This window comes from Salvelinus sp. IW2-2015, linkage group LG22 (genome assembly GCF_002910315.2).
Source record: "Salvelinus sp. IW2-2015 linkage group LG22, ASM291031v2, whole genome shotgun sequence".
NCBI classification, from domain to species: domain Eukaryota; kingdom Metazoa; phylum Chordata; class Actinopteri; order Salmoniformes; family Salmonidae; genus Salvelinus; species Salvelinus sp. IW2-2015.
In genome coordinates, this window is record NC_036862.1 from 10,729,763 (window position 1) to 10,757,222 (window position 27,460).

Sequence of the window (27,460 nt, forward strand, 5' to 3'; positions counted from 1 at the left end):
AATAATTACAATTTAGCATTAACACTGGAGTGATAGATGTGCAGATGATGATGTGAGATACTGGGGTGCAAAAAAGCAAGAGGATAAGTAACAATATGGGGATGAGGTAGTTGGGTGTGCTATTTACAGATTGGCTGTGTACAGGTACAGTAAGCTGTTGAAACTGTTATGCCAAGGGTGTTTATTTCTATTTTAGAGGAACAATTAGTGCCAAAACTAACCAGTCCATTCAATTGCAATTTTCTGTTAATATTAATCAAATCCTAAACAGTTCTGACTGAAACTCAATTTCATTTCATTTAATGAATAACTCCTTTAAAATCAGGATTATAAACCTATCAAAATAATACATTCAATTGGTATATGATGTAACTCCACAGCTAGGACAGACACGGGTGGGACACGGGGTTACATTGTAACAATTATGTTTCCTGTTTCCGGTTGGAACTCTGATCGGACTGACTGTCGGCGAATGAGATAAACAAAGAGCCGGTGACTTTTAAAGACATTTAGAAACACTTGCTAACCCTCTTCGTAAACATGGAGACTGGTATGTAATGGGTTACTTGCTCTTATTTCATTCATTGTCACTTGTATAGCCAGCATGTGAGGTTAATTTGCGTTCCCGGCTAGTGTCTAGCAAGCTAGCTAACGTTAGCCGACTAGCTAGCTAGCTTTATATCACTTTTCAGATAGACCATTAGCTAGCCAGTTAGCTAAGTTAGGTAACATAGCTTAGCTAACCAGCCAGTTGCTTATGTGTATTTTCACTTTGCTAATGACATGACAGATATTGTTAGCTAGCTTGCTAACGTTAGCCGACCAACATCAGCACAGCCACCCAACGTCTTCCCAGCTATCAATGCCAGAAAAGTTTATGGTTGCTAGCTAGCTAGCTAACGTTCGCTAACTATGTAACGTTAGCCAACTATCGGCTTGGCAGCTAACTGTGTTAGCTAGCCAGTCAGTCAGTTAACATAGCAAGCAAGTTGAGCTGCCTTCTTTCTAACCAACGTTTTAGGTGAGCATTATCCAGTGCTAGTCAATAAAGGAAAAACCGATAGGGGATTTAACCCAAACCCTCTGAATCAGAGAGGTGCGGGGAGCTGCCTTAATCGACGTCCACGTCATCGGCGCCCGGGGACCAGTTGTTGTTGGGGCTAAACTGCCTTGCTCAAGGGCATAACGGAAGCTTTTCCACCTTGCCGGCTCGGGATTCGAACCAGCGACCTTAAGCTTTTAAGGGCTAGCTTTCCTGCCTTCCCTTTAATAAAGTGGGAAGCAGTGTTTGTCAACAAGCAGGCAGTGCACGACCAACCCAATACTTTGATTTGTGCAAAGCTGTCAGGATATGCCCTCCCTGGCACCAAAAAACATTAGGCTACCAGATTGGGAAGGATGTTTGACACTATATGACAACGGGTTTATAGTGATAGACTTTGATCTTATGGTGTGATTTGGTACCTTTTTGATCTCTGAAAGACTTGCACCCAAAGACTAGAAAAGATGCTACGTCAGTCATAAAAGCTATATAACAACTCCTATGTAAAGTTGCAAGTCACGCTATACACCAGTTTGGCACCTTTCCATACAAAACTAAAGTGACACTGACAGTCATTCCCATTCAAGCTTTTCCATTCTGTGGAGGCTGCGTTGGAATGGGCTCTCAGCCTATCCCTGCGTTTGTATGGCGACACACCCCCCTTGGTTATGTACACTGATTAAATCAGTGTCTTCATAATAGGGTCTCTATTATCCATTTACTGTAGCAAGCTGACAGCAGGGAATAAGGTATGACTTCTCCAACTTGGAGAAGTGGTAAAGATGGAGAATTGAGGCATGTGAGTTTGTCAATCCCTGTAGGAAACAGGGAGGGATCTACCTCAATTTGTCAAAAATAATAACACACGTTTTGTTCCAAAATATTTTCTGTTGCACAATGTTTGCTATGCTTTACTACGGTGTGGACTAGTGAAATCACCCCAGGAATGGCCAGTATATTAAAAAAAATTGTCATGGAAAATAGCCTAAAGGACCAGAAGCAATAGGGCTTGAGGCAGGCAGTATGCATGATTAAGCAATGGTCTTCTCCGTTTTTAATTGCTGTTGAATATTTGATGGAATGACACACCAGTATTATTTTATCAGTGTAGCACTACTACAGAGTTCTAGTTTCACATATATAGTACAGTGCCTTCAAAAAGTATTCACACCCCTTGACTTTTTCCACATTTTGTTGTTAGTCTGAATTTAAAGTGGGTTAAATAGATTATTATTTTGTCACTAGCCTACACCAATGTTCCCTACATTTTTAGGCACTGAGCAAATTTCAGGCCTGCTGAGTGCAAACTTGAACATTGTGAAAGTTTGGTGCAACTTCCTGCACGTGTTTACTGTGAACACAGAGGCTGTACCTGCTTTAAGTTACAATGGTAACAGTGGTCAAGTGGGCTATCAGGCAAATTATGCTACCCTCTGCCTATTGGCTTCTTAGCTTATTCAAGCATATCTCAAAATACAACACTGCCCCTTTAAGACAAAAAAAGCTCTTGACTCACTTTTCAAAGGTGGCTAGAATTGCACGTGTTTTGTGCTCTTGTAGGAAAGAATCACTCCCCCATTGCTGACTAAAAATGATCTATAACTGGGCTAATAACTCACAAACTAGCAAAGGATATGAACAAATGTGCACACGTGGCTACATATAGCTCTCACTTTGATCTCAACAAGCACATCTACTCACGACAGCTCATGCTGTAAACACAGTCCAGTTCAAAGTGAATGGCACATATCCATATATGGCAATGGCCGATTTGCATATAGGCCTACTGCAGCTCTGAATTGGTTATGGCGCACCGGTCTGTGTAGAGAGCGGGCCTGAGTCGTGCTTGTCAATACAATAGAATCCTACTCAGATGTGTTCTGCCTACAACAAAATCTCTTGCATAGTTTTGCATACTAAGTCCTGCATAGTTCATTTTGTTTCTGTATGTTGTATTGAAAGTGGCTAATATCGCATTGATTCGATCACAATTCCAACCGTAAAGGGAAATGTTCATAATGTTAACTGACGGGGAAAACTCTAGAAAGTTGAGTGAAGTTCAATCTCGTGCTTCTCTGCGCAGGCTGATATTAATTTTGCGGAGCACATTTGTTATGGCAAGCCTAAATAAGTTCAGGAGTAAAAAAGTTGCATAATAAGGTGCATGCACTCTATGTGCAATAATAGTGTTTAATTCTTTTTCATGACTACCTTATCTCTGTACCACACACATACAATTAACTGTAAGTCCCTCAGCCGATCAACAGATTCAACCACAAAGACCAGTGAGGTTTTCCAATGCCTCACAAAGAAGGGAACCTATTGGTAGATGGGTAAAAAAAACAGACGTTGAATATCCCCTTTGAGCATGGTAAAGTTATTAATTACACTTTGGATGGTATATCAATACACCCAGTCAATCCAAAGATACAGGTGTCCTTCCCAATTCAGTTGCCGGAAAGGAAGGAAACCGTTCAGGGATTTCACCATACGGCCAATGGTGACTTTAAAACAGTTACAGAGTTTAATGGCTGTGATACGAGTAAACTGAGGATGGATTAACAACATTGTAGTTACTCCACAATACTAACCTAATTGAGTGAAAAGAAGGAAGCCTGCATAGAATAAAAATATTCCAGAACATGCATCCTGTTTGTAACAAGGCACTAAAGGAATACTGCAAAAAATGTGACAAAGCGATTCACTTTTTTTCCTGAATACAGAATGTTATGTTTGGGGTAAATCCAATACAACATATTACTGAGTACCACTCTCCATATTTTCAGGCATGGCAGTGGCTGCATCATGTTATGGGTATGCTTGTAATTGTTAAGGAGTGGGTAGATTTTCAGGATAAAAAATAAATGGAATAGACATAAGCACAGGCAAACTCCTAGAGGAAAACCTGGTTCAGTCTGCTTTCCACTAGACACTGGGAGATGAATTTAACTTTCAGAAGGACAGTAACCTAAAACACATGGCCAAATCTACACTGTAATTGTTTACCTAGAACACAGTAGGGCTTGGTCGACCAAGAGTCGTCTGTTCTTTCGACCAATTGTTGGTCGAAATTGTAACACGTGTATTTTTCCATATACTTTATTTATAGATGATTTATTAAGCCAGACACATTTAAAAGTTAGGCTATTGATTATAGACAATTCACTTTGGGTTTCTTCTCTCCTCACTTTTCTTAGACATTTAAGGCAAGCGCTGTTTTCTCGCCTCCTGACTCCGCTGTTGCCTTTGCCGCATTGTTCTCAACACTAATATGCTGGTTAACTTTGCTATTATGCACATGGCAACATGGTCTGGGAAAAGAAGCCAATTCAACAGCTCACTGATGTTTCAGAACCCGAGGACAGCGACCGCTATCCATCGCGGGAGAAAGCACATTTCGTTATAAAATAATATACTTTTTTATTAGTGTTGCACAATTGTTCTTACGTAATATTACCATATACAATTTCAGTTGCACATGTCTTAGAGTGATGGACTTTGTCATCCCCACGGCCTCCACAATGGTTCAGTACACTCAGACAGGTGCGAATCAGACAGGTACACTAGGATTTTTTTTGTTGTTGCTACTGCTCGACTAAAGAAATCTCGGTCGACCAAACAATTGATCAGTCGACTAAATGGGGTCAGCCCAAACACATTGAATGTTCCTGAGTGGCCGAGTTACAGTTCTGACATCTACTTGAAAATCTAAAACAATCATCTTCAGATCTTGTCAAGCAATGATCAACAACCAATTTGGAAGAAGTTTGAAAACAATTCTGGGCAAATGTTGTATTATCCACGTCTAGAAAGCTCTTAGAGACTTACCCAGAAAGACACTCAACTATAATTGCTGCCAAAGGTGCTTCTACTAAGTATTGACTCAGGGGTGTGAGTACTTATTTCATTTTCAATACATATGCAAACATTTCTAAAAATATGTTTTTACTTTGTCATCATGATGTTTTGTGTGTAGATGGGTGAGTAAAAACATTTATCTAATCCATTTTGAAATCAGACCGTAACACAACAAAATGTGGAATAAGTCAAGGGGTATGAATACTTTCTGAAGGCACTTTATATGGATAATTCCTGTGAAAATAGGATGAGAACACTTTTGTGAGCTCGGGCATATTTGAATTTGAACTGTTTTGTACCACCTTGTCTGGTGTGGACGAGGGCGGGGCAAGGCAGTTGAAAGATCCTTTTGCCACTTTGTTGACAATTCAATACAGTAATACAGTACAACTTTATTAGTCCTGTCCCGCTACAATTAGGAACCCATTGTCTCTTTGCCAGGTCAAACACAAATAACATCCTCCCTATATTACAGCTCTTTACCACTTTGTTTCTTCCAGACTGTTTCCATTTCTAATAAACCCTGTCCTAGCCTGGTCCCAGATCTGTTTCTGCTCTCTTGCCAACTCCTTGTCACACCAAACAATGTCTGGCATGAGAATTCCATTCTGAAGTTGGCAAGAGAGCATAAACAGACCGGTAACCGGGCTAACCCTGTCTCCTTAAAAATTACGACCTCTCGCTTGTCCTCCTCAGGTCTGAGTCAGGAGAAGATTGCCTCCTTTGTGAAGCGTTTGCGGGCAGAGCCCAGGTACCTGCTGGCCCAGAATGTGTCCACGTGCATCGACCCGCTGGAGGTGTGTCTGCACAGGCAGACGGTCCAGGACACCGTGCACATATTCCAGCACTCCATCCCCACAGAGGGCAAGCCTATCACCAACCAGAAAAACTCAGGTACACTTACAGATACGGTCAAGTGCACCCTTGCACTTTACAATGGAGTGCAATGAAACAGAATGTTCTGTTTTTTCTTTTCAAACTGGTTGAATGGCTTTTTTTTGCTTTCCCCCCCCCCTGTAGCCACCTAAATTACAGATTATTTAGTACAGGCCATTTTTGAAATTGAAGTGAAAAATCTCAATTTCAGTTTAGAATAAATAAAATAAAAAGTCCTTTTGCAGCTGTAAATCAAACAAATACACGTATAAACACAACGTTTTTCAATTTCCCAATTTTTGGGGTTGAAGAAATTGAATTTAAGGGTGCCAATATATTTGACACCCAGCATCTGCAACTACTTCAGAGGCCTGGCCATGTACAAAGGCTGCACAGTAGTGTTAGATGCTGCTTCCAAACTGAAATGAACTGAATAGGCCTCGGCACCTGAGCAAAGATGTGGCAGTCTAGTTCCTACATGGTGCACTACGTTTGACCAGAGCCCTATCGGCGCTAGTAAAAATGGTTGATTCATTAGGATCCCCATTAGCCTGACGCCACTATATAGGGTAGTGCACCATATAGTGAATAAGGTGCCATTTGGGACTCAACCGTGGAGTGGGGAGACAGGAGATCGGCGAAGCATCGTTCTTCCTTTTTCGAATGGTTGAAGATGGATACATTGTATCAAAAGTTGATTAGCCTACCTCCCCAACTTTTCTGACTGACAACCCGGCCGTCCCCAAACACACTGCTCTCATTGCTGCGTTTTTTGTTGTTGTTGATGCATCATTTTAAATGGTTTTCTGTAATGACCAGACCACACAGAGGCCTAACTATGTGTCTATGTATAAGGGATAGGGAGCCATCTGGCAAGCAACCATTGAAGCACACGTATGTCTTAACAGTTGCTCCCATATACACGGTTCCATAGTCATCTGTGCTGATTTGTGTGTTTCAGGGAGATGTTGGATCTTCTCGTGCCTCAACGTCATGCGCCTTCCCTTCATGAAAAAGTTCAACATCGAAGAGTTTGAGTTCAGTCAGTCCTACCTCTTCTTCTGGGACAAGGTAAGACCACGTTTGTTCGTCTTATTAAAATCACATGTATTAATTTGAGCAACTTTTAGCAACAGCCGCTGGAATATACACAGTGTTTGTTTACATTTCAGCGGTAGGGTGTAAACGGTGTTGGTGTGCTTGTCAGTGTGTATTTCTAGTACTATTAGACTCATTGTCTGCCTTAAACCCCCTTTGTGTGTGGCGCTCTGTACACTGGACAATATTATACCGATTGGACGTCACCGTGACACCCCCCCAATCATTTCCCTTTTCTCCCCTCCCTTCAGGTGGAGCGGTGCTACTACTTCCTGCAGGCCTGTGTGGAGACAGCCCAGAGGAAAGAGCCTGTGGACGGCAGACTGGTCCAGTTCCTGCTCTCCAATCCCACCAACGACGGCGGCCAGTGGGATATGCTGGTCAACCTCATTGGTCAGTTCACACCTGTTATTGCCCAATCGGGGGAGTGTTGCTGCAACGCTTGCATTATGCTATGTCATTATGTCATGGCTGAGTCCTGAATGGCACCTTATTCCCTATATCAGGTACTACGTCTGACCAGGGGCCATATGTAGGGAATAGGGTGCCATTTAGGACTCACAGTGTAACTAGACTGCAACTACTCGGTGGTGGCTGTTTTACTGCAGAAAATAAGCACCATTTATACTGGAACTGTCTAGATTCTGTTTCAAGTGAGTTACTAATGTTGTAGTTGCTGTGTAATTCTTTGTAATTAGACGTTCTGTGTAATTCTTTGTAATTAGACGTTCTGTGTAATTCTTTGTAATTAGACGTTCTGTGTAACGTGTGTAATTATTTTGTAATTAGACGTTCTGTGTAATTATTTGTAATTAGACGTTCTGTGTTAATTATTTGTAATTAGACGTTCTGTGTAATTATTTGTAATTAGACGTCTGTGTAATTATTGTAATTAGACGTTCTGTGTAATTATTGTAATTAGACGTTCTGTGTAATTAATTGTTAATTGTAATTAGACGTTCTGTGTAATTCTTTGTAATTAGACGTTCTGTGTAACTGTGTAATTCTTTGGTAATTAGACGTTCTGTGTAATTTTTTGTAATTAGACGTGTCTGTGTAATTATTTGTAATTAGACGTTCTGTGTAATTATTTGTAATTAGACGTTCTGTGTAATTATTTGTAATTGTAATTAGACGTTCTGTGTAACTGTGTAATTATTTGTAATTAGACGTTCTATGTAACTGCATGGTAAATGTGACACTTTACGTAATCTGCTTGCTCTTCCCCTTCCACTGTTTTAATGAGTCAGGTTTGTGGTTCAGATCAAATCTGCGTCCCAGCTAGCATCCTATTCCCTATATAGTGCATTACTTTTGACCAGAGCCAATGGGCAAAGCCTTAACGTTGTGGTCCTCTGTGGCTCAGTTGGTAGAGCATGGTGCTTGGAACGCCAGGGTTGTGTGTTCGATTCCTGCTGGGTTCTCCCATATGTAAAATCTATATACGCATGACTGTAAGTCGCTTTTGGATAAAAGCATCTGCTAAATGGTGTGTATATATTTATGTTTATTATTACCTTTCCCCGATCATCAGAAAAGTACGGAGTTATCCCAAAGAAATGCTTCCCAGAGTCTCACAGCTCCGAGGCCTCACGGAGAATGAATGACATCCTCAATCACAAGGTAGGTTTACTCACATTTTTACAACATTCTGATTCATAATGATGTCTTGTGTAGAAATACAACACCGAAACCTAGTCCTCCTGTTTCATACCAAGACAAGGCAGTGCAAGCATATACACTCTACTGAAACACCACGGAAAGAGCGTAGAATCCACCTTTTATTTAGGCGTCGTCTGTTTTCTTATAGAAGACCCAGATAACTAACCCTAACCCAACATGCTCCGCAATGTCACGAGGTAATAAAGTTAGCTGTGTCGTATGTCATGCCAATGTTCCCTGGCTTTCAGCTGAGAGAATACTGTCTAAGACTGCGGAACATGGTGGCCAGTGATTCCACGAAACCCGAGCTGTCTGACGCCATGGACACCATGATTGAGGAGGTAAGCGCATGTTCGGGAAAGAGAGACACACACACACTGTTTTCCTCAGTACTTCAATAATGTTGTAGGACTGCATCATTTTCTCCAGAGGGGGCTGTATAACAGCACATAGATCTGTGCTCCATCCAGGGAGGAAATGGGTCACATGCTGTAACACGCCTGTATGTATTTAACACGGCAGGTACTGGGTAGCCAAGGACAATAACCATTACGGCTCCCGTTATTATTAGACAATATTTGTTTTCAGATTAGATATTGGCCATTCAATTCAAATCTATCTGTCGCCTGTTGTAGCTGCACACCGAAGGCTACAGGTTGATTCGAAAGGTGTGTGTGTGTGTGTAAATAGTACACTACCCAATCTAATACCGTTGACTTGATATTGTATTGACTTTCAGCACACCACTGATTCCTCGATCAAGTCTAAAGTGTAACTGTCAGTTGGGTCGACCCTCCTCTGTTCAGATTGATATCTAGGCCTGATAGCTACATATCCACCGCTGTTGGAATTGGTTGTAGCTATATTTCCCCTAATTAGTTTTCTACCTCAAATCAGGATGACATAAGTAGGCTTAGAAAAGGAACTGCTATAAATGTCCAAATACCGATGACTGTTTCTTTTGTTAAACTGCTTTATCGGTAGTAATGAATTAGGACAATAATCACAAGCCTCTCCCAGCGCTGGATAACATTGCGTAACCCAACTCTTACACATTTAGCAACAATGGCTGTAGTGATAGGGTCTGTATTGTTTATAATCCACTGGTGACGGCTTGTGATTCTATACTTCTGGCAGCAAAGAGAGAGAGAGTGTGTGTGTGTGCTCACGTGCGTGCGTGTCCACGTGCACTCACACACGCCTCACGGACCTGATGGCAGAATGTTCCGTAAACAAGATCTTTATCACAACGCTCCTGACATTAAATGGCGTAAGGCAATTTCACTGTGAGAGGAAGCCATAATGTCTCAACATTCCCAGCACCACTTAAGACAGAGGAGCGTGTGTGTGAGCGAGCGTGTGCGTGCGAGCGAGCGCGAGGCCAGTCAGTCAATATCACACAGCCAAAGAGAGAACATTACATAAAGGATGTAGCTTTTGTGTGGAGTGGTTTTGTTTGCATGCCCCTGACTGCTTCTTTAAACAGATTCTGTGTCTACTACCCTTACCGCTCTGGATGCCCTACGCTAGCTACAGTACGCTAGCTACAGTACGCTAGCTACAGTACGCTAGCTACAGTACGCTAGCTACAGTACGCTAGCTACAGTACGCTAGCTACAGTACGTTCTGATTGTGCAACACTTCCAGCTCTCCATCGTTGCACCTCTTCTATGACCAAGAGATGTTTTTTTAAAGTTAAAGTGTTTGTGTACCTGGTAGTAGTTTGTTTAGTGTAACGCAGCTCTGGCAGCCAGGGGGAGTGTGAAGAGAGAGAGAGAGAGAAAGGGGGGATGTTGACCCGGGAGGGTGAGGAGGGGGTTGTAACCAGTGCCTTTCCTCTCGTCCCGTGGGCGTCCGTACGGAGAAGGGCGCGTTGACTGCGCTTCCGGGCTTCTATTTATACTTGGCATCTTTTGCGACAAGTGAAACATCACTGTTGTGCCATGATTTAGATACTAGCTAGCGAGCCAACAAATTAGCCATAATTAATTAGGCTGGAATACACTCTGTCAGATGTGATCAGTTAGTCGGGTCCTTTTTCATTAATTAACTTCTCTGTGTGCTCGTCCCTCAACATGTTGTGTTGACACAGTAGGCGTACGTCCCAAATAGCTCCCTATTCTCTTCATAGTGCACTATTTAGGTAAGAGGGTGTCATTTGGGACGCGGCCCCAGGTCATTTAAAACATGTCATGTTCAATTATAGAGTATTGTAGTCCTTTTCGGAGTGTTGCATGTGTCTTCTATAGAACTGTCACTCATTGCAGTGTTCTGGGTTCATACGACTGCACACACAAACCATGTAAACACCAAGTATGAGAGGTTGTGGTGTGTACTTGCACATGTGTGTGTGTGTGTGTGTTTCTATGTATGCTTAGAAGTGGTGCGTGTGTCTGCGGTTACGTTTAGGGTTAGTGTGTGTGTGAGAGCTGATCAAAGCCCCCAGACCCGGCCCTCATTAAGCCAGGGGATGTCAGGCCTACTTTAGGTGGGGAGGGTCTGAGATTGTGCACGCTCCCTGTGTGAGGAGTGTGACGGTGGGCTGGAGACCATCACTCTCTCCCGTCCAGGCTCCACATGACAGGCCAGAGAGGCCAGGCTGCACCACCATGCTACACACCAGCTTCAAAGACCTGGGGCCTCCCTTTTAATGTCCTGTTCTCTGCAGAAGCACAGACATGTACACTGTCGGTTACAAGTTCACACACACGTATACATGTAAACCACCTCCGACTGCTAGCACACGGCCACACGTACTGTGTTACACACACACACACACACACGTATACATGTAAACCACCTCCGACTGCTAGCACACGGCCACACGTACTGTGTTACACACACACACACACACACGTATACATGTAAACCACCTCCGACTGCTAGCACACGACCACACGTACTGTGTTACACACACACACGTATACATGTAAACCACCTCCGACTGCTAGCACACGACCACAACGTACTGTGTTACACACACACACACACACACATATACATGTAAACCACCTCCGACTGCTAGCACACGACCACACGTACTGTGTTACACACACACACACACACACGTATACATGTAAACCACCTCCGACTGCTAGCACACGACCACACGTACTGTGTTACACACACACACACGTTCCTCACGTCCTCTCTGCTCATTCGGTCCGGTACATGTTGCACTGCGTCATGCAGACTGAATCGTAAACAGTCCTATGCTGCTTCTACTGTATAGAACGTGGCTATCTGGGCGTCGCACATTCTGAATAGAAATTCTCCTTCAGGCACATGTGATTGTGTTCAGTATGAGTGCTGTGTTTGTAGATTGTAAGGAGTATTTGATTGGACAGTGAGTTGAGTGACATGATACGTTTTAGAGTGGTTACGTCCCAAATGTGAACCTTTTCCCTATATAGTGCACTACTGTTGACCAGGACACAGAGGGCTCTGGTCAGAAGTAGTGCACTATAAAGGGAATAGGTTCCCATTTGGGACGTAGCCAAGTGTGTTGGCTCAGCGCTGGCTGAAGCAGCAGGTCGCTGTGGGTGGGTTTGTTATTGTGTGGGCTCGTTTGCCAGCGCTGAAAAGCTGCCTGCCACACTTCATAAACTCATATTTCTTAATTTAACAACATTGTTACAATCTGTAATGACCCCATGTGTTTTCTGTTTACAAGGCCAGAAAGTCTCAATCAACCCCAGTCCGTTTCTTCTACCCCAGCTGCTCTCTCGAACGGGTCACTTGCATTACAGTTTCATCTAGGCTCTGTTTCCCAGGGCTTTGACTCGAAAGCAGCAGGCCCGTAGTCGCAAAGCGTGTGTGAGTTGGAGGGCTGATCCAGGATCAGGTCCATCCTTTTTATTCATTGTGATTCAAAATGAAAAAAACTGATCCTAGATCAGCACTCCTGCTCTGAGACGCTTTGTGTGAGTACTGGCCTTGGCAGGTTCCGCCCTTCACAGTTACCAGCACAAGGTGTTTTAGTGTGGCGTGCTGTTGTTTTGTTTGTTTATTTCTCTCCTAACGAGCTGATTTCTCTCTGTTTGGGCAATGGGAGGTAAATCAACAAGCAAACAGGCATGCGTGAGCCGAGGAGGAAAGGATGGAGCGTGTGTGTTGCTTTAGCATTGATGCTAACTGGCTGTTGTGCTGCAGGTGCTCCAGTGTTTACTGCCAAGCATGCAAACACATGCTATGTAGGTACTGATCCGCTGAGACACGCAGCCTCGCCGGATGCCTCGGCCATTTACAGGCCTTATTACCCACACCTGGGCTTCGTCCATGTCACATGACACAAGAATATGATCTGCGTTGCCCCACAGGTTGCTGGGGGGGGGCTGGCTGTGGATCTAGAAGAGCTTCCTTAATCTATTAATTGCTGAGACTGTTCAAATTAATTGGGTTTGCAGGGCTTTTCTGTAGCTTATAAGTACAGGGCCTTGTTCATTAGGCACCAAACGAATAAAAACGGTCAGGAAGTGGAATATCTTCTACCTTAAACTTGTCTAGTAAGAAACGAGCCAGGTCTTGGACTACTGTTAATCAGTCCCGTGTTACTGTCTGGTTCGGCCTTCATGAAGACGGACACTTTCTTATTACAAAGTGTGTTTTCATGTTTATCCCAGGCTATTAATGTTCTCTGGTGCAGGCGATGCAATTTCCCGCTACAAACACTGGTCACTCCGGCTTCCTGTCAATAACAGGGGATCCCAGCCGCCATCTCAGATAAGGCCCTAATTCAACCCTGGCCGGGCAGAAAATCAGAAGCCAGGTGGCCTTGAAGACGCCCGTCTGCGCTCAGAAACCAAACGGCTTACAAACCCACAGCAACCAGTCCCCGACAGACTGCAGTCGTGGGATTCTTTCTGTTGTGTTTTGCGTTCGTTCACCAGCTCCACCCACTGAAGCAGTGTTTTGGAGTGGGAGGGAGAGGAGCTACTTAGTGTACGTCAGAAGATATACAGACAGTGACACAGACATTAAAAAGAAGGCAAGCAGTCTCTAAAGAAACTGGTCTAACATGGTCCAGCAGTCGTAAATCGCCCCCTCTCCCCCTTCCATCCTAAACGCAGTGTGTCTGTCCTCGGTGGAAGGGCCAGGGTAGGGTGGCGGCAGGAAGGGAGGGTGGGCCGCCTGCCTGCCTGCTCCCCACACATGGCCCTGTCAGCCTCTGCTTGTCCATGCTGATGGATGGCTCTCTGTGTCCTGAGAGGAAGAGCGGGAGGGATATCTATAAGAGATTTGGTAGCCTAGTAGTGAGGAGGACTGTACTAGTGCTGAGAAATTAACCGTGGTTGAACACAGTGAAGGAATACAATGGAAAAAGGTCCACTAATAATCAACATTTTTAGCAGGTACAGGACAGAAGAGACAGTACCCAGAGTCTTGGCGGTAGTGCTATATACATGATTCTAATGGAGACGTGCCCAGCCCACCCAGTGTCTCGTGCTCATCTTCGTCTGTCTCTACATCCGTTTTGGAGGCAGGTGATTCAATATTGACTCACTGAGGGCTGTGCTGCTGCAGCCTGCTGACGTCAGTGGGGCTCTGGCTCATTGTTTTGTGAAGAGCGTAGCCTCGTTTCACCGGGTCTACATGGGTGCTCTGTTGTGTTTGGACGGGATAGGCGTTTATTTAACCTGCCGAGGAGAGAGGGATGTGAGGTGGGACAGGGGCCGAGGGCACGGGGGTGAAGGGGCCTGTTTGTGTGTTCGGGGCATCTGGGCCCCGTGCTGGTTAAATTCAGGGCAGGGATGGGCACCGCTGGCATTTAGTCTGCGCCGTGGGGCAACGGGACAGTGAAAACAAACCTGGAGTCTTCAAGGTGCTGTCTTGTCTGTGTGTTGGGAAAGGTGAGGGTCTGGGAAGGTGGGAATGTGACTGGGTGTGCTGTCTTGTTGAAAATATTTGTATTTATTTAACCTTTATTTAACCAGTTGAGTCAGTCAAATATCACATTCTTCATTTACAACAAGGGCCTGTGTGGGAATAGTTGACTACGATCACCCTGAACACAGGAATGCTATTAGTAGTTAATGTAGTTGACACAGTGGAAAAGTGCAGCAGCAACGGCCCCTGAGTGTCTATGCTTTGGTGAATGGCTCCGGGGCCAAAAATAATTCCCCATCTCTATTTTCACCCTATGAGGAGTTTAGTTTGTCTGGACTTTCTTTTGCTGAAAATAAATGAAAATAGTGGGAGTCAATGGGAAGTCCTCGTAAATATATAGAGGTATGTGTCTGTGTGTATTGCGTATGTGGGCTCGTATACTAGCGGTTGGACTTCCTACGTGCCAGTTTGGGAGGTAGCGTGCTATTTTTAAGCCTGTTTGTGATCGTCAGCCCGCCGCATTATCAAAGACAGAAAATGCAGGGAGTTCTCAAACCACCAGAACACCCGGTTAGATAATAGGACGGGTATGTGTAAGTTTAGAGGGACATTCCTGAGATTGCTGTATCAGTTTAAGGAAGGCTTATTCTGAGAACCCTGTCAAAACAGACTGATGGAGGCCAGAGGAACACCAGGGGAACACAGTCAGGAGCCACAACGACAGGAAGAACGAGCGCTACAGCCAGGCAGAGTAAGAGGGAATGGGCTTTGGCAGGGCGGATATCCTCCTCACACTACTGTTAAGCTCTTTTTCGTCCCCGAGTTTTGAGTTTTACAATGGTGCTTTTCGAGACTATGTGAGGGATATCAATGTGCTGTCTGTGTCTTATAGTAAGTAGTAATGCGTGACTAACCTACGTATTAAAAAAAAAAAAAAATCTGGCCTGTTTTTCTGTTTTTTCTCGTGTGTGTGTGCTGCGTACAGGTCTTCCGGGTGGCGAGTGTGTGTCTAGGCAGCCCTCCTGACTCCGTTTGTTGGGAGTACAGAGACAAGGACAAGAACTTCCACCGTATGGGCCCCCTGTCCCCTCAGCAGTTCTACAAGGAACTGGTCAAGCCCCTCTACAACATCCAGGACAAGGCCAGCTTTATTGATTGATTTTAATAGAATATCAGTATAGGCTTTGTGTCATGCAGACCGGAGTTGATCATAATTACATTTACATTTACATTTAAGTCATTTAGCAGACGCTCTTATCCAGAGCGACTTACAAATTGGAAAGTTCATACATATTCATCCTGGTCCCCCCGTGGGGAATGAACCCACAACCCTGGCGTTGCAAGCTCCATGCTCTACCAACTGAGCCACACGGGAATAATTCATTATTCATTATAGTTTTGAGAATTTTGCAAAAAGCACGGCGCCCTATATTAGACCAGGAATAACAACCTCTCTACAATCATACCCTCTCTCCCTGTGTTACTTGATGAGCTGAGTCTGACCCCTGGTCTCGCTCCCCCGCCACCACAGGTCTGTCTGGTGAATGACCCGCGGCCTCAGAACCCCTATGAGAAGCTGTATAGCGTTGAGTTCCTGGGCAACATGGTGGGAGGACACAACACGCTGTACAACAACCAGCCCATCCAGCTACTCAAAAAGGCCGCCGCGGACTCCATCAAAGAGGGAGAGGTACTGTGTGTGTGTGTGTGTGAACGTGTCTGGGAAGTTAGACAAAGGCTGTGTTTTTGAGAGCTGAGTGAGTATGCAGGGAGACTGCCTATGACGTCTGTTTCTCTCTCTCGTAGGCTGTGTGGTTCGGTTGTGACGTGGGCAAGCATTTCCATGGCAAACTGGGCATCAATGACATGAATGTGTGAGTATTATGAGAGAGAAGCGTACTGCCCTACCAAGCAAAAAAGGCAGTAACTGCTCATTTGGTCGAAAAATGAGTTGTTATTTTTGCTACGTTTAAATACATGCTTAATTATGTGGACAAATCCTGCCTCGTATTGTGTTTTTGAGAAAATGGGAGTCATATTAGCAGTAACTGCACTAGGTTACTATGAAACCAAGGTAAATAAAAGCCATTTTTCTCAGTTCCACGCTATGAGCAGCTACTGCCTTTTTGCTTGGTAGGGCAGCATACATGCAGCAACATCACATGTATAACTCACTATCAATCAGATGTGTGTGTGTGAGATCTCATCCTGTCTCTCCCTGTGTTCCCCGTCTCTCAGGTTCAACCATGAGTTGGTGTTCGGGGTGTCCGTAAAGAACCTGTCCAAGGCAGAGAGACTGATCTTCGGAGACTCCCTCATGACACACGCCATGATTCTCACCGCTGTCACCGACAAGGTAGCACACACACACACACACACTGTACACACGCACCGCATTTGAGTGTTTCCCAGTGACTCTGCACCAAAGGCATCCAGTGTGTGTTTACAGTCGTATGAATCGGTTGCAGGAGTTAAAATGGCTGTCAACCCCCCCCCCCCCCCCCCCCCCCTGTAAGTGACCCCAGCTGTCTCCTCCTTCCCCTCAGAACAGCTGGACAGTATTTGGGCCCTAGGCTACACAACATAGGAGTTACCAGTCCTGCCCTGTACCCCACTGGGAATCCTGCACTCCTCTCTTCCTGATGAACATATTGTATAATCTGCTGTATATATCATCATGTACCATGTACTCCATGAATGACAGGCGTAAAGCAGAAAACACAGACTTGTTTGGACTTCTCCATTTGTTTGGTGCATCCGCCTCCTTATCGGGTAGTACAAAATCGTACACCTTTTGATTTCTCTCTTCTGTCTCTCTCTTCATCCCTCTCTCTCTCTCTTCATCCCTCTCTCTAGCAGGATGAAAAGGACGGAGGCTATGAGAAGTGGAGGGTGGAGAACTCCTGGGGGGACGACCGTGGGAATAAAGGTGAGAGCGCTGAGTCGGCCAGAGGTCAGAGGTCAGAGGAGGAGAGGGCCCGTTCTCACACAGCCTTGTGACGTCTGTTGGCCTCTCTCACCACGAGAGCCCCTCTAGGTCCGTCTGAGCCGAGCTATGTGAAAGCCCAGACCCCTCGTCTCTCTTCCCTCTCTCACACCACAGGGCTTAGTGTACAATCACAGGGACAGTTGAATTTCCTGTCAGGTCAATTGAATTTGAAGTAGGATTAGGGAAAAAATGCTCCCTCCCCACCCGCCTGGCGTTGTTATGAATTTATAATTGACTTCTGGTGTGCAGGGCTGGTTTTGGTTTGGGGTTAGTTTTGCGGCATCCTCATGTCTGGCCCCCTACCGTAGCTTTGTCTGTTAAGGCTATGAACCCAGGAGGGAGAGAAAGCACATCAACGGGGTCTTTTTCCCCCTCTCAGACAACAGCCCTTTGTCCCTCTCACAACACAGCAGTACGCCATTTTGTTTCAGCCTCCAGACTTCCTCTGTGTGGAAGACTCCGACACTGTCAAACCACAGGCCTGGGTTCAAATAGTATTTTTCTTCCATCAAGAGCCGCTAAAACATTTGAAAGGAAACAAATACTGAACCCACCTTACGTTGGGACTGCATGGCTTTTTAATCAAAATGTGTAGTTATCTGCCATTCCCACCCCGCCTCTCTCTCCCTCCTCCCCCACTCTCTCTTCTCTGTCTCCATCCCTCTACATTCCAGTGCAGATTATTTGGGTTTCTGTTATGTAGTCCAACATTCGGGTCAACGACTTCATGTCATCTGCATATTGAGACTATAAAAAAGTCCTACCACCAAAGCCTCTTCAAATCAACTGTACTTCACGCATATCCCATTCCATAAACATCCACGCAGATGGGAGAAAGCCTTCATATCCGCTCTCGTTTCCCTCGGATGTATTAATAAAGTTATTGAAAACAAACGATATGGAGGGCGGCGGTGGAGAGCACTGTTTGTTTGACAGCTGGAGACTGGGGGGGATGACTTGTCAACGCCACGACGGACGGAGAAAATGTGTGTTTGTAAGGTTTCGAGGGTTAACATCTCTCCAATTGCCTGTAATATTTTGTTTCCCTCAAGAGGATCCCGCCTAATTAGGTTAACACCGTGGTGCCTGGTGCAAACTGCACAACCTTTTCAAACACCAGGGCTTTTCTCAAGATAAATTATTATGGCCTTAGAGTGCACTATTTGTATTTTTACGCGGTATTATACAAATATGGGAAATGTGGGACAATCTGACGTGATATTCCCTTGTGACAGACTGTTTATAGGCTACAGATGCCCTCTTCAACGCACCTCTCGGATTCTACACGACCCCTTTTACAGCTACTTCGGTGTAGTGAGAAACAACATTAGTACTGGCTATTGCGATTCCCTTGTTAACATACTCTTTCTATCTGCTATTACAATCTGCTATTACATGTAGGGTGGTGATGTCATCGCAGATAGGTTTGGAAAATAATTGTCTCATTCTCGTGAACTAAGGCGACGATGGAAACGGCACATGCTGGCCTGTGTTGTTGACGACATTTCAGCTGTACTAGTCTATCTTAGGCAGGACAGCTCATCTGAATAAACTCCATCCACAGCTCTCCCTGTAAGACGGCGTAGGACACATCTGCAGTACCCAGTAAGACAAATAATGACGCTATACGAAACCACCACCCGACACACACACACACACACGTCTTTCCTGGAAAGGAAGAAGACGCAGATTGAACACACACAGAACCAGGGGTGTTGTTTTGAGCTCAGGCACGTTTTTACGTGGTCCCCGCGACGTCATCGATAACTCAACTTTTCAGCGGGGCAGTGATGCGCTCTGAATGCTCTGCATGGGTCCAGAGATGAGAGGAAAGTCAAACAACAGTCACAACCTGGTCTAGTGCCCAGCTCTGTTCATTAGGCACCAAACGGAGGAAAACAGTCTGAAACAGGGAGGGACTGCCTGGACTTGTCCAATAAGAAAAGTTTGTTTAAAAAAAATATATGTTTTCTGCTGCGTGCCAAAATGAACCCGCCCGTCCGTGCCTGCTCAAATCCCAAGTCTCCTCCTATCGCCATGTGGACAGATTGCATCTGTTCCTGTCTGTCTATACTCTGGGTTGTTAGTTTGTTCAGACAGGCCTATTGCCCTTGTAGATAAATTAGAACAATGTATGAGGAATGCCTTTTATTGTCATTAAAAATCCTTCTCTCGCCGGTCTAATCTCTTCATATCAAGTGTTTTATATGCTGTTCTTTATGATTTGATGTACTCTGTCACCCTGTCTGTGAGAGAGAGGCCGTGGCCTATGTGTGTACGTGTTCTCAGGGCCACGGTCTGTGATTAGGATCATGTATACTGAAGGTTGTGTTTCTGGGCTTGTTATGAAAATGTTTTAGAGCAGGAGGAAGTGGCAGTTCTTTTGGGGGGCAGGATAAAGTGGCCTAATGCTGTGTTCATTAATAAAAGGATGTGTGTCGGTCAGTCCCTCCCTTGCAATCTGGAGATTTATCGGGCTGGCGTGTGCGAGTTGACAATTGAAGTGTGGGACAGACCTGGGTTCAAATACTATTTGACATTTCAAATACTTTAGCTTGGCTTGCCTGGTGCAATGGAACCAATATAAATGTCCCAAAAGTGCAAACCCAGCCCACCTGGCACTCCATGCAGGCTCAAGCAAACCAGTCCTACCCATGCATTTGAAAGATTTCAAATCATATTTGAACCCAGGTGTTGTGTGGAACAGACAGGGTGGGGTGGTCCAGGGTGGGGGTCCATCCTTCCCTCTCCCTGTGGAACAATAGGCCTGAGTCCAGGGGTGCTGACGGGACGCCCCTCTTATCAGAACTCACACTTCAGAACACTCACACTCATTGCTTTCAGTATAGGGCAGTCCACTGAAGTACAGAGTGAGTCACTGGTACTGCTGTTAGCTAATGGATTTCAGACCGCCTGGTCTTAGAGATGGGTGTTAATCAAGACTAATGATTATTCAAAATAAACTCCAGCAGCTCATAGGTGATCTTGACGCTCCACTGATTGAATGGATCTTATACCAACAATATCAATACACCTTCATCAGGTCTTTAACTTTATGAATAAACCCAATGTATCTCTGTGTGTGTGCAGGTTACCTAATCATGACCGACGAGTGGTTCTCTGAATACGTGTACGAAGTGGTCGTGGACAAGAAGTACCTGGCCCCCGAGGTGCTGGAAGTAATGCAGAAGGAGCCCATCGTCCTTCCTGCCTGGGACCCAATGGGAGCCTTGGCCTTGTAACTATGGAAACAGAGGGTGCCACCCCATCTCACCCGCCCGGTCTCAACCCTGGTCTGTTTGACTCCGCCCCATCTCTCTGGTTTTCCTCCTCCATAGACTTCCACCCACCACAGCCTGTTCTCTAGACAAATAATAAAAGTTTGTTTTTTTTACTGGAAAAACACACGTCTTCTTTCGGCCATTTTGTTTTGTCCATGTCCTCTTGTACTTCTCTCCGCCACCAGGCACCAGTGGAGTTTATTGCAAATAATCTTCTTTTTTTTTGTGTCCTCTGGCTTCTTAAACATTCTGCGGGATGTAGAAAGCTCTGGGGTTGTTTTAAAGGTTGGTAAAAGGTCTGTATGTACCATCTCTTTGTTAGGGCTGGTTGAGGGTCACATCCTACGTAAGTAGTCCATCCCAGTCTTTCACCAGGAGACAGACACACACACACACACACATCCACACCATCAGTCCTAGCTGTATGATTGAGGCCCAGCGTAATGCCATCCCTTCCTCTCTGCTAGCTTCCCTAGGTCAGAGGTCAACCTAGAGCGGCCAGGCTAGAGTGAAGTGTGTGAGTTAGGCAGGGGTGTCAGGAAGAAGCGTACCAGTCACCAATCCGGTGAGTTATCGTTGTTATCACTGACAGCCCCTCTCTGAGAAAGGGACGTGCCGGTTCAGCACGTCAGCGTCCAGGGCAGCATAATAACACGTCTATGACCGGTTCAGTCAGAGTTTAGTGGTGGTGATCAGACTAGTATGTTTTGGTGAATAAGCAGTAGGGGAATCTCAACTCACACACACTCAGTTGATGTGTATAGAGACATCGGTGATTACGCACAAGCTCCCCCTATGAACTCGACGTCTGCCCTGCTTTACTGTGAGCTCTGCCTGGAATGAGGGATGACAGACGGGCTGGCTGGAGCTCGAAGGTGAGGTGTCTGGAGGGGTCAGCTCAGTCCCCTGGAACCCAGGCCGTGTGAAGCCTACCACAGCCCTCCACTATTAAACTATTAAATCATTACAAGTCCCAGAGATCTCCTGAAACGACAAAACACAGGAACGGCCTGTAATTGAGTTTCCAAGAACCCCTGAAGTCTCACTTTTCACCATGTCTCTGTTGGCACATAAGACTTGTTATTGATAATCCCCTTTGGACGACTCATTTTCTATGCTTTGTTAGTTTGGCCCGCTGTTATCTGCAGCATCCATGTTGATGCTTTGTCATAGCTATGAATGTTCCAGTGCAGATTTCTCCTGTCTGTAGGGAGCAATGCATAAGTGGACCACATGGAGGCGAGAACCATACAGGTGCATATTGACAGCCCTCTCACCTTAGGATCATGTCGATGGATCGTCTCAGAGGAGGAGTGCTGATCTCAGATCAGTTTTGCCTTTCAGATCATATATTTTTTTTTTTATGAATATAGTGACTGGGGACCTGGTCCTAGATCAGCACTCCTATTCTGAGATGCTTTGTGAGTACCGACCCAGGGCCTGTATTCATAAAGCCTCTCAGAGTAGGAGTGCTGGCAAGAAAAATTATGTGAACCGTTTGGAATTACCTGGAGTTCTGCATAAATTGGTCATCAAATTTGATCTGATCTTCYTCTAAGTCACAACAATAGACAAACAAACACAGTCTGCTTAAACTAATAACACTCAAATMAATGTATTTTTCTTGTCTATATTGAATACATAATTGAACCATTAACAGTGTAGGTTGGAAAAAMAACCCCAAGACTAATGTCTTCTCCTAAAGCTAATTGGAGTCAGGAGTCCGCTAACCTGGAGTCCAATCAATGAGACAAGATAGGTTATGTTGGTTAGAGCTGCCTTGCCCTTTGTAAAACACTCACAAAATCTGAGTTTGCTATTCACAAGAAGCATTGCCTGATGTGAACCTTTACTTGAATAAAAGAGATGATCTAAGATTAAGAATTGTTGACTTACATAAAGCTGGAAAGGGTTACAAAAGTATCTCTAAAAGCCTTGGTGTTCATCAGTCCATGGTAAGACAAATTGTATTTAAATGGAGAAAGTTCAACACTGTTGCTACTCTCCCTAGGAGTGGCCGTCCTGCAAAGATGCCTGCAAGAGCACAGCGCAGAATGCTCAATGAGGTTAAGAAGAACCCTAGAGTATCAGCTAAAGACTTACAGAAATCTCTAGAACATGCTAACATCTCTATTGACGAGTCTATGATACGTAAAACACTAAACAAGAATGGTGTTCATGGGAGAACACCACGGAAGAAGCCACTGCTGTCCATAAAAAAACATTGCTGCACGTCTGAAGTTTGCAAAAGTGCATGTTGTGAGGATGTTCCACAGCGCCACTGGCAAAATATTCTGTGGACAGATGAAACTACAGTTGAGTTGTTTGGAAGGAACACACAACACTATGTGTGGAGAAAAAAGGCACAGCACACCAACATCAAAACCTCATCCCAACTGTAAAGTATGGTGGAGGGAGCATCATGGTTTGGGGCTGCTTTGCTGCCTCAGGGCCTGGACAGCTTGCTATCATTGACAGAAAAATGAATTCCCAAGTTTATCAAGACATTTTGCTGGAGAATGTAAGGCTATCTGTCCGCCAATTGAAGCTCAACAGAAGTTGGGTGATGCAACAGGACAACAACCCAAAACACAAGTAAATCAACAACAGAATGGCTTCAGCAGAACAAAAAACGCCTTGTGGAGTGGCCCAGTCAGAGTCCTGACCTCAACCCGATTTGAAATGCTGTAGCATGACCTCAAGAGAGCYGTTCACACCAGACATCCCAAGAWTATTGCTGAATTGAAACAGTTATGTAAAGGAGGAATGGTCCAAATTTCCTCCTGACCYTTGTGCAGGTCTGATCCGCACAGTAACAACATCTCCACCCCGCTGATCCTCAACACTGGGGCCCCACAAGGGTGCGTTCTGAGCCCTCTCCTGTACTCCCTGTTTCACCCCGACTGCGTGGCATGCACCCTCCAACTCAATCATCAAGTTTGCGGACGACACTACAGTGTAGGCTTGATTACAACAACGACGAGAGATCGAGGGCTGAGGGCCCTGCGAGTGTGGTGTCAGAAAATAACCTCACACTCAACGTCAAACAAAACAAAGGAGATGATTGTGGATTTCAGGAAACAGCAGAGGGAGCACCCCCCTATCCACATCGACGGGACAGTAGTGGAGAAGGTGGAAAGTTGTAAGTTCCGGTGTAACATCACGGACAAACTGAATTGGTCCACCCAACACAGACAGGTGTGTAAGGAAGGCGCAGAGCACCTTCAACCTCAGGAGCTGAAGAAATTCGGCTTGTCACCAAAAGCACTCACAAACTTTACAGATGCACAATCGAGAGCATCCTGTCGGGCTGTATCACCGCCTGGTACGGCATCGCTCCGCCCACAACCGTAAGGCTCTCCAGAGGGTAGTGAGGTCTGGCACAACGCAATCACGGGGCAAACTACCTGCCCTCCAGGACACCTACACCACCGCGATGTCACAGGAAGGCCATAAAGATCATCAGAGGAACAAAACCACCCGAGCCACTGCCTGTTTCACCCGTAATCATCCAGAAGGCGAGGTCAGTACGGTGCATCAAAGCAGGACCGAGAGACTGAAAAACAGCTTCTATCTCAAGGCCATCAGACTGTAAAACAGCCACCACTAACATTTAGTGGCCGCTGCCAACATACTGACTCAACTCCAGCCACTTTAATAATGGGAATTGATGGAAATTATGTAAAATGTATCACTAGCCACTTTAAAACATGCCACTTAATAAAATGATTACAATACTCTACACTACTCACTCATATGTATATGTATATACTGTACTCTATATGATCTACTGCATCTTGGGCCATCTTTATGTAATAATGTATCACTAGCCACTTTAAACTATGCCACTTTTTATGTTTATATACCCTACATTACTCATCTCATATGTTATACTGGTACTCTATATCCATCTACTGCATCTGCCTATGCCGTTCTGTACCATCATATTCATATATCTTTATGTACATATTCTTTATCCCTTTACACTTGTGTGTTAAGGTGGTAGTTGTGGAATTGTTAGGTTAGATTACTTGTTGGTTATTACTTGCATTGTCGGAACTAGAAGCACAAGCATTTCGCTACATCGCATTAACATCTGCTAACCATGTGTATGTGACAAATAAAATTTGATTTGTTGTTTGACTTTGAGCCAAAAATGTTTGGTTAAGGTTATTGCTGCCAAAGGAGGGCCAACCAGTTTATATAATCCAAGGGTTCACATACTTTTCCACCCCTGCACCGTGAATGTTACCACAGTGTGTTCAATAAGACATGAAGACGTATAATTGTTTGTGTGTTATTAGTTTAAGCAGACTGTGTAGTTTGTTTTGGTCTGTTGTGACCTAGATGAAAATCAGATCAAATTTGATGACCAATTTATGCAGAAATCCAGATATTTCCAAAGGGTTCACATACTTTTTCTTGCCACTGTATACAGTYGACGGGGGACCTGATCCTAGATCAGCCCACCTACTCCGAGGCTTGAATGACTTAACACAATAGAGGAGCACCACAGTAAAGCTGTCAGATCTCGTTCCATTATTCCTCGGGGAAGTTGACGTTAATCTCTCCGCTGAGTTTGTTTGGTATGTTTAGCGCCGTTGAGTTTGGAGGTGATGGAATGTTTTTTTACATAGGCCGCTAGAACCCGTGGCTTTAAGAGTTGAGCGTTACACACACACACACACACAGTCATGGACACACACACAGAGTTAGTTTCCATGTGAGGGGCTTTGGGGCCAGCTGGGCCCAGGATTGGGATGTAGTAGAGAGGCTGTTAAGGGGTTTTTAGGTGCTGTACCTTGTCCTTGGCAGCACTGAGCAGCAAATATGTAGTTTAGCCCCTCTACGTTCCCAGAGAGCGATTCCAAGAAATTCCACTTCATTTTTTTCAGGGCTTTGTCGATGACTGACCTGATCGTGATGGGAGTCTGGATGGTGAATCTCATTCAACACTTAACACGTAGCCTTCTTATTCAAGACGAATACTATAATACTATATATTATAATACTATACCCTTCAGTTCTACTACTTTCCCTGGCTCCTATGGACTGATAGATGTCCCGACGTCACCACTCCCGAGACTTTACGTCACTACCAAGGATTTATCTGGGTTCAAAGTCCTAATGCCTTTGTTTTACAGCAACTTAAAACCCTTTGTAGAGGACGGATTGTTCCGCTTTATTTCTTTCTCAGCCTCTTCTCGTGTGTGTGTTTGTGAGAGAGATGGGGATTAACCTACTGCAGCTTGGAAATAGATTGGAGTGACTCGCACTCGCAGCAGCACCACCACACTGGTGTTGTGTTCTGTGTCTGACTCTCTCTCTGTGGTCCTCTAGTGACTGGACTTGGAAGTCTCTAACTTAGAGACTTAACCCTGACAAAGGGGGCTTCATTGCACAGACACACAGTTTATGACAGTCTTATGCAGGTGGTTGTAAGAGGAGTCAGGGATAGCTCCACTGCCACTCAGTTTCTTTCCCCTTCAGAAATATGCGTCTTGGATTTTGGAGCAAGAGATCCCTGCACTGGCAAAAGCTGTGTTTGTGTGTGTAACTAATCAAGGCAAAGTAGAATGTGGCCTTGGGTAAGCCCAGCTCTGTCCAGTGTGTATCCGTGCCCTGCCTCTCCGGGATGCTGAGACGGGACTGGGAGTGAGCTGGACGTCTATGGACAGCAGAGCTGGTCGCTGGTCCCAGCAGCATCCCTCTTCACCCCAGGTAGGACACATCTCTCTTTCTCCCTCTCACCCACCATTCTAAGCTATCCTCACCTTGGAACTAACCTATTGTAGGATTTCTTTTTCTCCATTTCCACAGACTTTCAGCAGTCTTAAGATTAACACACATTCATATGGGTTTGTGTACAAGGAATAGAATGAAATACTGAGTGAAAATGTTAACTATGATATAATAAACTCAACAAAAAAAGAAACGGCCCTTTTTCAGGACCCTGTCTTTCAGAGATAATTCGTCAAATTCAAATACATTCACAGATCTTCATTGTAAAGGGTTTAAACACGGTTTCCCATGCTTGTTCAATGAACCATAAACAATTAATGAACATGCACCTGTGGAACGGTCGTTAAGACACTAACAGCTTACAGACGGTAGGCAATTATAACGCCACAGCATTGAGGATTGCCTGCAATGACAACAAAAGCTTTTACCAGTCGATGATGCCTTGACACAACCGCTCCAGACCATGTCGGACCCTCCCACCTCGATGCCCGCTCCAGAGTAAAGGCCTCGGTGTACTGCTCATTTCTTCCGACGATAAACGCAATCCCACCATCACCCCTGGTGCAGACCAAAACCGCCACTCGTCAGCAGAGCCCTTTCTTTGTCAGTCCTGTTTGGTCCAGCGACGGGTGGTTTGTGCCCTAGGCGACAGTGTTGCCGGTGACGTTTGGTGATGACCTTGCCTATACAACAGGCCTACAACCCTCAGTCCAGCCTCTCTCAGCCTATTGCGGACAGTCTGAGCACTGATGGAAGCGCATGTCGCGTTCCTAGGTGAACTACGGGCAAGTTGTTTCAGATGTTACTGATCCTGTGTAGGTGTTGTTCCACCTGGTCTGCCACTGCCGGGTGACGTCAAGCTGTCTGTCCTGTCTCCCTGTAGCGCTGTCTTAGGCTTCTTCACAGTACGGACATTGCAATTTTGCCCTGCCACGTCTGCAGTCCTCATGCTCCTTTGGCAGGCATTGCCTAAAGGCACGTGTCAAGAAGATGAGCAGGCACCCTGAGTATCTTTCTTTTGGTTGTTTTTTCAGAGTCAGTTAGAAAGGCCTCTGTAGTGTCCTAAGTTTTCATAACTGTTGACCT

The 27,460-nt window shown here is 45.0% G+C and overlaps 1 protein-coding gene across 2 annotated transcripts; it reads left to right on the forward strand.

The window, feature by feature from the left end:
* The first annotated feature begins 393 nt into the window (after positions 1–393).
* LOC111949477 (bleomycin hydrolase) lies at positions 394–20,758 on the forward strand. 2 transcript variants are annotated; one of them, XM_023966696.2, is made up of 12 exons: positions 394–550; positions 5,597–5,794; positions 6,738–6,847; positions 7,126–7,267; positions 8,409–8,497; positions 8,785–8,877; positions 15,348–15,503; positions 15,894–16,052; positions 16,169–16,236; positions 16,601–16,718; positions 17,219–17,291; positions 20,442–20,758. In XM_023966696.2, exons 1-12 carry the CDS (start codon positions 541–543, stop codon positions 20,591–20,593), a joined length of 1,368 nt encoding a protein of 455 aa, XP_023822464.1. In that variant the 5' UTR covers positions 394–540; the 3' UTR covers positions 20,594–20,758. The 2 variants fall into 2 exon arrangements, with proteins under 2 accessions (XP_023822464.1, XP_023822465.1); XM_023966697.2 differs by having other exon boundaries at positions 17,222–17,291.
* Positions 20,759–27,460: the final 6,702 nt, after the last annotated feature.

What these genes read in the sequence shown, in the direction of transcription:
- LOC111949477 (XM_023966696.2), top strand. An exon ending in CACCAACCAGAAAAACTCAG is followed by an intron (nt 5,795 to 6,737) that starts GTACACTTACAG and finishes TGTGTGTTTCAG; the next exon opens with GGAGATGTTGGATCTTCTCG. An exon ending in TCACCGCTGTCACCGACAAG is followed by an intron (nt 16,719 to 17,218) that starts GTAGCACACACA and finishes CCCTCTCTCTAG; the next exon opens with CAGGATGAAAAGGACGGAGG.